This window comes from Penaeus vannamei, chromosome 6 (assembly GCF_042767895.1).
Source record: "Penaeus vannamei isolate JL-2024 chromosome 6, ASM4276789v1, whole genome shotgun sequence".
Classification (NCBI taxonomy): domain Eukaryota; kingdom Metazoa; phylum Arthropoda; class Malacostraca; order Decapoda; family Penaeidae; genus Penaeus; species Penaeus vannamei.
The window spans coordinates 32006409-32018908 of record NC_091554.1 but is presented as its reverse complement, the minus strand read 5'-3'; the positions used below and the strand labels follow the sequence as shown (position 1 = coordinate 32018908).

The 12500-nt window shown below is 36.0% G+C and overlaps 1 protein-coding gene across 1 annotated transcript in view; it reads right to left on the bottom strand.

Moving 5' to 3' along the window:
- Positions 1-12500, bottom strand: part of Rab10 (RAS oncogene family member Rab10) — a 30195-nt gene that overhangs the window by 64 nt on the left and 17631 nt on the right. Inside the window, exons 4-6 of the mRNA XM_070123200.1 lie at positions 12064-12153; positions 5087-5209; positions 1-4773 (exon numbers count right to left, since the gene is read on the bottom strand). The exon at positions 1-4773 is cut by the window's left edge and continues 64 nt beyond it. Coding sequence (XP_069979301.1) covers positions 4699-4773; positions 5087-5209; positions 12064-12153 — 288 coding nt within the window. The 3' untranslated portion in view covers positions 1-4698. The remainder of the gene's footprint in view (positions 4774-5086; positions 5210-12063; positions 12154-12500) is intronic.

The following is a 12500-nucleotide window of genomic DNA, read 5'->3' as shown; positions in this document are numbered from 1 at the left end:
ATCCATGAAGATCCAATAACTGTTCGTGACATGTAATATACCATTTTACCATCAAATGGACTTTTATATTTACAAATGTTTATTTTGGTGTTTCAAGTTTTTTCTTCACTATTGCCCTAAAATATACAGGAAAACAATATTGGAGGAACGAGTGGATCTATGATATACTCTAGGATGATCAAAGTGCTTCGGAAACAAACAAGTCTTGGCATTGCATTGCATTTAACAATACAAGTTTTATGTTTTCAATTTTAATTATTTTTTTCTTCATTTCAATTTTTAATAAGGTGCTTATTTCAGGTCCACTGTTATACCTCTTTGGTTAATCAAAAATCTCTCTCTCTATATATATTTATAAATATATATAAACATTGCCCTGTGACATACAAAGCAATTGTCAGCCTTGGGATGCCTTCTCCTACGACCTGTTCCACGATCTTCCTTGTACAAAAAATCTGGCTCACAAGAACTGTGTGTGTCACTTATGATTCATACTTCTTAGAATCACCTTTTTGTTTCTTTTCCTCTCAGTTTCTAGATGTGCAAGGAGGAGGGGGGCAGTTGGGCCAAGATGTATACACCAAGTCAATAAGAGTGCAACCAATTTGATTTATTCTTTTGAAAAGAAATTCTGGCTAACATACATAATAATAAATTCAGTGGTATCAAAATCCACACATTTTTATTCAATAGTAATAGAAAGACAAAAAAAGTAGAGAGAATAATTCATGTGGATCCAATTATCTTTGAACATTCTCATAAAGAACTTTTCACCACCTCTTTTAGGTGCGAACAGGGCATTCAAGTGCTGCAAATGAGATTTTTTCCAAACTTTCTTGTATATAATATGGATCTAATCCTGAGAGTTGAATGAAATATTTGTTTTTTATTTAGTACATATGTACAATAAAAAGAATCTAACTGATACCTCATAAAAACTAGATAAAAATAATAATAACTTGGTTATTCTGATAATCTAATAATCGTGGGCTTTCTCTTTAATGCACCAGGTAACGGGTAAGGATACCTGATAAAAGATCTCGTAGTTTACCTCTCAGCACTGCCTGCAGGCCATACACTAGAGACAAAAATACAGTTAAATTTGAAACTTCTGGACACAAAAAATCATCATCTCTTCCTTTAATTTCTTTTATAAACTATATATGCCACAAACTACAGCCCTAGTGGATCATATTTCTTCATTTACAAGTATAAAAACATAATACACAAAGTCAAAAGTACAAAACTATTTTTGCTTTTGTTTTTATTACGAAAAAAAAGTAAAGCTGATGAGAACTTATTCTTAAAATAAAGGAAAAAAATCATGTATTTCAACTCTGATGAAAAGGAAAAAGTATGTGTGGAACATTTAAAAAAGAAAAATATTACAGCCATGGAACATAAATTAAAACATTATGAAGATGTAGTATAATTACAATAATAACAAACTTAAATAAAATGACAGAAATATGAGAAAAAGAAAAGCAATATTAAGGGGAAAAAAGGACACTTCCATAACTTGGGATGAACTACCATGTTTACAGATAACTAGCTTGTCATGTTCACTAAAAACACAGCACTGCTATTAAATTCAATACAGACATAGGAGCCCTCACAGTCAACCTTGTGTGACTTGATCTTCAATGCTTTAGCCAAGAGAGGAACACATTTTGACAGAAGATAAAAACAGGGAAAGTGGAATAATAGTAATAATAAAAAGAGGTGACAATATCCATTTTCTTCTTTCTACCTAACTGAAGATCCCAACTTATTACTATACTTTGGTGAAGAAAGACTTTTTGACTGTTACTCATTTTCTAGGAGGGGGGACACTGGTCGTATAGCAAATAACGAGCATTCTCAAATTGCGATTCAAACACAAGGAAGACGCCACCTTGCTCCATTTGTCAGAGATAACTTTTAGACAATCTTTATACATATCACGTCATAAGACACACAGTTGTGAATACTATACAATGAAAATAAACAGAAGAGGAGGATAAGGGAAACAAAACTCATCACCTATGCTCTTGTTTCCCCTCACTAGTAGTCTGCTTAAAGAGCGGCCCAAGCCACCGACAGGGCCTTCCCTCAGTTCCCATATAAATCATTCTATGGATATAAAAGTAAAGAAAGTAACTAGGGAAAATATGTTTGAAAAAAAAGAAGAAAAACGTCAATAATATCCCTTTGTAAAAAAAAAAAAAAAAAAAAGAAAAAAAAATACACATAAGGGGGAACAAATTTGGAGTTGACATTACTATTGCAATAAGCACTGTGTACAGAATAAAATCTATGACCCTGAAAATTGTAATCTTGATAATTTTTACATTACTGACTCCTGGCAAATAAAGGGAAAAAATCATGCAATATTACTGATGACAACTGTAATTCTTTTTTTTAAATAAATTAATGACCATAATACTACTAACAATAAATGAATAAATAATATTGAATTTTTTTTTATAACAAATATCAAAACATATTGCACTCAACTTCTAGAACACAGTGTTTAACCTTTTTCTTCTTCTAGCCATTGAAATCTGGACGACTTGAAAGCCTGACGGAGAATTAAGTCTTAGCTCCAATATTTCAACTGTGTAAGCAAGCACTTGAGAAAAGCCTCTGTAATATTTTGTGCTGAAAAAGCTTGCATACATATGGGTGTAAATGTTTTGTCTTTCTATACATATATTTGTGTATGTCTTTGTGGGAAGTATTACCAGTATAATCACAGATAAACCAAGTTTCCACCCTTAAAGAAAAATTATGATAAAAAAGAGGTAAATAGGAAAGACATAATATCAATCTAGGAGCAAATTCCAACAGCAAAAGAAGGCAAAAATCTACAAATAAATAAATGAATTCACTGGAAAGCATTTCTCAGCCAAAATAAAGAGAGGAAAAAATTAAAATGAAAAAGGAAGAAAGGAAAGAAAAAGAATAATAAAAAAACAAGAAGTAATATCAATAACCCTTAAATCACCCATATGGTTTCCTTCATATCCATTACCTTTGAGCTTCTTCATTAGCCTCCAATTCAGAATACAATAATCAGAAAGACTTCTGTGGTGAAGAACTTGTGTGCTCAAGCCTTCTTCCATTTCTTGGTGTATCAGTCATAAGGATAAATATAACACAATCATAATATCTTTCAACATAATTTTACCAGACTATTCTTTTGGTATAATCACTGGGGTTAAAAAATAAAGCTTACCAATGACAACAGGGAAGTAACGGATTCATGATCACAAATTCTCCCTCGTTATTTTTGTTTAACCCAAGAGAACAGAAAAGGTTTTAATGGGACAAATTAGAGAAAAGTGGCATGATGATGTACTTGATATTCTTTTTCTATTGATGCTACTGCATTATGAAATGTGACAATAAAAGTTTTGGATAGTTAATTACAGTGACATTGATCTTTGATATTCATAATAATAATAGCAATCATAATGATAATTATACCACCTGTGACTACAATAAAAATACAAATCAGAAAAAAACAAATGATTAAAAATCAATTTTGAATACTAACAAGTTCTATTAAACTTTATTCTTATCAACCTTTCAGGTTAAGCCCAAACCCACACAAAGGTCCAACAAATGTGTCCTACGACCAAACCAGATTACAGTCAAGCTTTCTAAACCTTTTGTATCATTCAAACTTCAACACAAGTCAGTGTCACCTCTCAGTGAAGAATATATTTTTAAATTACCAGAAGGGATTTTCTAAATGCCTATACAGGTCAGTTTTATAGGGCTTAGCCAATTAAATACATTTGGTATATACCTCATTATTTTACAAAAGTATGAGTAATTGCAAGGTCAATAATTATTTAATAATAATCAATAAAATAAATATGATTAGGTGATTTTTGGTTATCACATGGCAAGGTCAAAAAAGTATATGATGAAAACACTTCTCGCAAAAACAAAAATATCTAAATTATGCTTTACATACAAATATTCTTTTCAAGCCACTTATTTCCATGTAAGGTCAACACAAACGAAAGGCTTTTCCATGCATATGAAAAGCCTTACACTGAAGAATTATAAGGCATAAAGTGCACAAAAGTTCTAAGGTCAATTCAATTGCACCAAGTCATGATAGTTACCGCAGAGAAGTGGTTCTTCTTGCATTAGGCAATACACATGCTTCTTTGACAGTCTCTTGGCATACACAAACACCTCCTTTTTTGTTTTTAGAAAAAAAGAAAGGAAAAAAAAGAAGAGAAAATCTTCCTGTACCAAGATTCCATCAAAGGACCAAAATTAGGTGGCTAATATCTCAATCTCCTGACAACATTCACATCATTCTGGGACAAACTCCGACACATCTGACAGCAACACTCAGACGTAAACATGAGCAATAACCTGCAATTATTGGTTCCTAGCTTATCATCTTTTGAATCCATCCCCTGAGTGCAGTGTAGATAGATGGTACTGATTAAGCATAAAAAAGTCTGTGCTTGTTTATCGTCACCTCCCCCGCGAGCATTAGTCTAAGGTGGGGAGTCTGCGGTGATGTTAGTTTTAATGCAGTGAACACGATGTGCCCTCTGCCATAAGGAGTTTCATAGACAAGCCCTATGGAGAAACAACCATCTGCAGAGAGCCTTCTTAAACAATCCTGCAGAGGAGGTGTCCTTACAGGGTGTAACTGACTCCTTTATGTGATAAAAATATGCAATGACTTTACGCACAGCACTGCCGGGCTGCACCTCCATCCCTACTCCGCTTATCTGGACGAACAACATTGTCGGGATTTTCCTGAAAGTAAACAATCCTGTAAATGATTATGCTTTTAAGATCCTACTTGATGAAGCTCCTAGCTCCAACCTGATCATCATATAAAATCAATTATATATACTTATATATATATATACATAAAAAAAGGGCACTGCAACACCAGTACAAAAAATCTTAGAAGATACACCAAACTTCCAATTCTACTCTAACTATAAAAGAAAAAAGGAAGTAGGAAGTAAATTCAAAACCTTAATAATAACTGACATCAAAAAGAACAAACTCACTAAAAGATATCTAAATTAATACATCTCTAATCCTTAAGCAATTGGCTTACCTGTGGGTCACGGCCTGGTGTCTTGTTTAGGATTGCTTCTGCAAGTTCTAAGAAAGCTTGTTCAATGTTGATGTTGGCCTTGGCTGATGTCTCTAAGAATCGGATGCCATGCTCTCGTGCAATCTGAAAAGGTGTTTCCATGAAAACCACTGTGGAAGAGGAAGAGGAGGCAGAGGGGGAAGAGGAGGAGAATGATGGAGTGGAAAGGAGGGAGAGGCAGAGGAATAGGAGGCAGATGAGGGTGACAGGATAAAGATGATAGATTTAATAGAAAGAAAGAAGAAGAAGAAGAAGAAGAAGAAGAAGAAGAAGAAGAAGAAAAAAAAAAAAAATCACCATCCTTTACTTTTTTTTTTTTTTTTTTTTTTTAGCAGGAGGAAAATAAAATGGAATTGGAGTTGTTTTTTTGTTTTACAAATTGGAGGTAATGAAGGTGTTTCTAAGGGGCATAAAGGCACCTTCTAAAAGCATTAGGTCTTGCATTAACCTGCTGGATCCAGGTGACATGGACTTCACAACAAAGGGAAATTTTTGGCAGCATCGGGTGACAGATAGGTGTATTCTAGGAAAAATCTGGCTGAAGGCCAGGATGATGGGAAAATGAAGTTATTAGATATTGTTGACAAGTGGCAGGCGAGGAAGATGTCTCGCTGTGAGTGCACAAAGCTCTTGTACGGAGCTTAGAATCAATGAGCCTTTAGGAAGAGGCTCTTGCATTGTTTTCACAAGTAAATGAGGGTGAAATGTACCATCTGTGAGCTATGCCTGGAATAGCAACAGCTCCAGTGCCGACACTTGTTTCCATGTGCAGTAATCTATTCCTGACTGCCTTGACCGGAAGTGCATTAAGTGTTACAGAATACTGAATATTTATCCCTTGGATCCAGATGAAATGACCATGATATCATGAAAAAAATTTGGCTGGGCAGTGGGTGACGTGAACATGTTTTTTCAGAAAAATTTGGTTGAGGGCAGGCCAGGGTGACGGGAACATATCACGAGAATTTTGATGGAAAGCCAGGGTGACGGGAATGACTCATTACAAGTGGATAAAGCTCTTAAAGAGTGATTAGACTCAATAGGTATTTAGGAAGGGGCCTTACATTATTTCTATCAGTAAATGAGTATGGATTGTACCGTCTGTAAGCCATGACTGAAAGAGCACCACCTCCAGGGAAGACAATACTTCCATGCTCAGGATCCTATTCCCGCCCACCATGACTGGTGGTGCATGTATTACCAAAAAGTTGAATATCAAGAAAAATTACATATATAACAAATAAATTACCTAATGTTATACTTATTGCACTGAATTATGAAATACCTAGAGATATGATAAGGAGTCTGTGCAAGGAAAACAGTCTATTACCATCTGGATACAGCATATCAAGGGACAAACAGACATTTGAAAATGGCAAAGAAGCAAAAAATGCTTATGGAGAAAAAGAGAACACAGTAAATTTTGAGCCACATGTGGGCAGCAAAACTCCCAGATCCAAAGGGATTACAAAAAGAGAAAAGAGATATGAAGAGGGAGAAGAAGAAACATTGTTACTTATTGTTATTGCTAATGCAGAGTTGTAGACTACCTCAACTGATAATATAGACTCTATTCAACAAGAACAGTCTACTCCAATGTTAACCCAATAATGCTGGGTTAAAAATTTGGACATGATCGAGAGTTTATTGGTGCACATTGACAGTTTCCCCGTTTTGCAAATTCTAAAAAAAATATCAAATTATTGAAGGTTTACCTTCACTTTAGGTGCTAGTGCCTAAAAGTTTTACCACAGAAATAGTGCTGCTGCTATTAGAGAAAAACATGCTCTGTCCAGTGAGCTGACAGCATAGGAAGGGCTGTGTTTGATGCCACTGGCTACTTTGTTTACTACAGTCATGGCATGTATGTGCAAGCCATCTGGTGGGAAGCGTTTAATAAAGCAATCAAATGACAAATAGAGCTAGGAATATGGCAAACCAATGTATGCACAACAAAGAGCCAACAGCACGCTTAAATGGAAGTCTTGATACTGTACATGAGTGCTTGTGACACACCAGGATGTTGCCACTCAAATAAGCCCAATACCCAATTTTTGGTCCATGTGTTAGCCATTAGGCACACAATATGTTAAGAGTACCATGGAAACACCATGGGTGCTGATTAACATTATCACAAAAGAGGTTTCCTTTTTGGGCCCAATTGGAGAAAAATACCATGTGCAATGTCCTCTATTGACAAAATGACAAACAACAAATTTCCCATTAATAATATAGAAATAAAGTCAATTTTCTAAGAATAACCAACAGAATAATGCTTAAATTTTAATTCATAATAAAGAAACAATTTAATTCCTTTTTTTGTAAAATAATCCATTTCTTGAGTATAATTTCTTCCATAAAATACATTAAAACTAGGCATTCTAATATCTCTGCTTCCTTTAATTTCTCACATCAAATGAAAATGGTGATTTACTGAAACACGACCAAGGGTAGCATTCTCAAAAAAAAAAAAAAAAAAAAAAAAAAAAAAAAAAAAAAAAAAATGGTTTAGATAATCCATACAGGAGATGATTGGCTTTTCACACCAAGATTTGAAAATTTTTTCTTGGTTATCATTACTTGATATGTTATCAATATTATATAATTACTATTTCATTCATGAGTGCAACTACTCCTGTAGTGTGATCAGTTACAAATGCCATTCCCAGTTCCCTTCTAAAACTCAATATATACCTCATGCCTTGTAATAAAATATAAATACACATAAAAAGGTCTATCCCATTTACTAGATTGCCAATTTATTCAATAGCCTGGAAAAAAGTCATGCTAAAGTGCAATTCCAGACATTGCTACTAATCTATAGCCATGTGACTCCATTTTCTACATAGCTATCATTATTACCAGAAACAATAATTCATGACAAATGCAACATGTCTTAAATCGTAAATCCTTCAACCTCATTAGTAAATAACCAACCTCATTAGAAGTTTTAAATATTTACATTTTTCAGTCTTGAAAATATTAAATATTTCAGCTGCTGCACACAGAAAGAGTTGAAAATATCACCCTGGCAAAAATAATTATAATATGTATAAAATTGATTTACCCTTTCTCTATGCTATGGGCTTGGAAGAACAACCCTTACTATACTATAAATAGTCATGTGACCTTAGTCATTGTTTTCTGGTAGCCAGGGCTCATGCGGTAGGGCTACCTGATTGCCTGAGGTAAACGTGACTAAGATCAACCAAGGTTAGTCTGTACACTCCCTCCCCCCACAAAAGTGTCTCCATATTTTCCTCACAGGAAAACATTCTAAAAAACCCTAAAGCAATCAAATCTTAGTGCAAACAGTTGCTTCTTGACAGTAGTAAGAACTCATATCAAAATTTAGGAAGTAGTACACATTCCTGCCTGATGACAAATAAGGACCTTCCTTTATAACATGGTTCTCATCTTTATTAGACTCAATTGCTGTTGAAAATGTGCCCCCATTCATAATTATTATTCTAAATATGCTTTGAAGTGATACACTCGCCAACCATAAAAAGTATACCACATGTGCCAACCCTGTGATGAGGCATGGGGTGTTTCTAGATGACAGTTCAGCCAAACTATGATGGGCAACACATGCACAAACATACTCTAGCGAACAGTCGCGGTCAAAACCCTTGAAAAAACGTGTTTTGAATTCTGTTTCGAATATCCACTTAATACCACACTTTTTGTATTGGGCAAGACAGATTCAAAACTTCAGTTCGTTAAAAGACTTTTGCCTATGACTGTTCATTAGAGTATGTTTGTGCATGTGTTGACTGTCATAGTTTGGTTGAGCCTCATTGCAGGGTCAGCAGTAGTGGTATACTTTTTATGATCATTGATGGATTATATCAGTGCATACTAATATAAGCATGGTCATATTCTACTAAAGTAACATAGTTCTACAGTATGATTAACTGAACATGATAATGGTGTTTCTGTACCAGCTCATTGGAATTTAAAGTTGGGTTACACTAACCTTATCTGATTAATGGATAATGGTTGAAACATATAAATATGCTAGACATCAAAGGTCATATAAACACTATGGTAAAGTATTGTGGCAAAGAGGGTAAAAATTAGTTTACAATTAGGATAAAATGTGTTAGATGTGAAAGGTTATGGTGTTATAGGATAGTATGATAGAGAAAAGGGTAAAAAGAGGGTGCAAATGAAGCAAATCAGAGATTAGTAAAGGAAAGGTTTAAGGGCATAGTGCAACTGGATGACATGGAGTTTATCTGTGGCTGGGGAAGCAATAGGAACATTGTTTAAGGAAAATGACAAAAGAGCTATTATGAAACAATCAACGGGTAATACAGGTAGAGATCGCTGTTGGAGAAGTAGCAGGAGAAGACTCCAGCGAATGAGAAAAGGGGACTGGTTATCGTCTGGTGAAGTATCAGGAAAAATGTCAGAAGGGGAGGGATCCAGAGAAGGAAATTATTGCAATAGAAGCGATTCACGTGAGCATCCAGGAGGGAGAGGTAAAGATGATAGGAAACAAAGAGGGAATGGTGCACAAGGAGAGGATGGGGTGCGTTGGGAAAGAGTGGGAGGAAGATGGGTAGGAGGAATTTCAGGGAGAGGAGTATGGATATCTGCAAATGCTTTGAATGTAGAGGGGATAGGAATAGAGGGATTTGAGGGTGGATGAGAGTGCAGAACATTCTCTTGGGTCATGTCTAGAAATTTTGGGCGTCTTCAAGAGTTTCTGGAGGGAAGTTAGGTGGGGTGGTCTGAGGAGCAAACAGGATCTTGTGAGGAGAAGATGAGGGGATAATTGTTCGAGGATCAGAGGAAGAGGAGGGTGTAGGAGATGTGGTAGGCAAAGATGGAGTGGAACGTTTTGGTTGTCTGGGGGAGATATTGAGACATCTTGAGGGAAGCAATGGACAGTTTTGACCTGTTCTTATCATAGTTACAAGAAAAAAAAAAAAAAAAAAAAAAAAAAAAAAAAAAAAAAATACTGAGAAAGCACTGAAGTTTGGCAGGAATAGGTTTGCCAGTGAGGTCAGTCTGGGTGGGCATTGCACAAGCTTGGGACTCACATATCACTATGAAAAGGCGTGAACGATCAGAACAACTACAAAAGAAACTCTGTCTACTTGTTTTTGAATATTGTTGAAAGAGAAGGGAACTGTCATAGTAAGGGGGATTCACAAAGAATCAATTCCACTAGGCTGGGCCAAAGAGTACTCAAAAGGTTTGCTGAGGTGGAAGCAGCAGAAAGACAAGTGCAGGAGGAAGATGGGGTGGTGTTGGGTCAGATATTACTGTGAGGAAGAGGACAATAAGGATGAAGAGTAGTAATGAGGGGGGGAAGGGATGGACAATGAAGAAGACTGTGCAGTAGGAGATGGAATGAAGAATGTTGGAAGAGAGGAAGGGGCACATTATGAGGGTTGAGTAATATCCTGCATGGGTGGTTTGGAATGGACAGAATTGTCAGTAAACATCTGGGATAGTGTTAGTATCAGTGGTCGGAGCCATGGTCAAAGGAGAGGCAGGGGTTGGGAATCCAATGAAATTAAATTTAGATAGGCTAGTTGATGAAGGAGGCAACCCTTAACCCACTTGCACTGGGTGTCTCACATGTGAGCCCCTGCGCTGATTTTGAAGCCGCTCAAAAACTATTATTTTCGTCTTGAAATTGTACAGGTGCTAGTGGGTTAATGTCCCTAATAAGGGTAAAAAAAATCTTCATTACTGGCCATCCATGGTGAGCCTGAAATAAGTGGGGAAAAGAAAACGGTCTATCCCTCAGAATCCCATACAGGAAATGGATAGAAGGGGATAACAAGGAACAAAGAAAATAAAAGAACATGCAAAATTAGTTGAGGCAAGGGCTGAGGCCCATGGTAGGAGTAATCTCCTATATTGTGCTTCAGTCTCAGTCTCCTAAGCCTCCCCACAACAACAATAACAACAAAGCAAAGGATTGAGGGGGGTGGACTCTGGTCAGTGCATGGCCTACCACTCTTCTGGCCAGGAACAGGAATACCAAAGGAATAACTAAGGGAGCCAGTCCTAGGGTGTTCTTTTCCCAGACACTATCACTCTCTCTCTACTTGTGGATCCATCTATGTGTAAATACAATTACTAAATTAAACACACTGTGGTCATGGCATATATGCACATGCCATCCCTGGCAGCACATGGTTAATGGATTTGAGCAAGGGTTTTGCGATTGGAGGGACCGAGGTTAGTAGTGGTTAAATATTATATTGCAGTAGTTTTAATGAGACTAAAATATGGATTAATATTTGACCAGAAAAATCGTCTAGTAAAAGTTTAGTATTAGCTAAGAAGAAAATGAAGATGATGATGATGAAGATTTACAATAGAAGCAAATGATCCTTTTGTCTCATCCTTACTGTAACTGGTAATCTGTAAAATGCAATTTCACTCCTACTGATATGTTATGCATAATAAACTTCCAGAAGCAAAAATAAATTACACACAAAAGTAATTGCAAAGATGCCAATCTTGGGGAAATTAGTATAAGGAAAATACTCCTAATGATAGGAATATCAACAATGTCAATAAAACAACGACATTGGCAATGACGATAATAATTAACATATATGATACAATAATAATTGAAAAACTGAAATAAAAAACAAACAAACTAATATTAAGTTTGGTACATAGGAATATGACAATGCTGAATGAAGACTTTATGCATCTGGCATATGGGAATAACTAAGGCCCTTTTTGAAGTTGAGTATTGAGGTAGGTGAGCCTAATCTGCCATTCTGCTTCCTGACCATGCCTCCATGCTGTTATCCCTAGCACCAGTTCCAGAGCAGTGATGTTGCTGTTAGTGGCATATTACCTAAGTAGATAAATTAATGCTACTTCACACATGTAATGGCAAAGAAGGTATATATATATGTGCATAAAATATATACAAAGACAATGTATTAAGTACTTACTGATTCTCCTTTTTCTTTGGCAATGACACGCTTGTCTTCCATGTCACATTTGTTCCCAAGAATCATCTTTTCTACATCTTCATTTGCATGCTGTCCAAAAGAAGAAAATTGATATTAGTAATTACGTATGTATGTGCATGTGTGCAAGTGTGCAAGTGAGAGTGAGAGTGAGAGTGTGAATGAGTGAGTGAGTGAGTGAGTGAGTGAGTGAGTGAGTGAGTGAGTGAGTGAGTGAGTGAGTGAGTGAGTGAGTGAGTGAGTGAGTGAGTGAGTGAGTGAGTGAGTGAGTGAGTGAGTGAGTGAGTGTGTGTGTGTGTGTGTGTGTGTGTGTGTGTGTGTGTGTGTGTGTGTGTGTGTGTGTGTGTGTGTGTGCGCGCGCATGTGCACAAAATATACATAGGCCTAAAAAGAAAGAAAGAACAAAAGAAAAAAGAAAG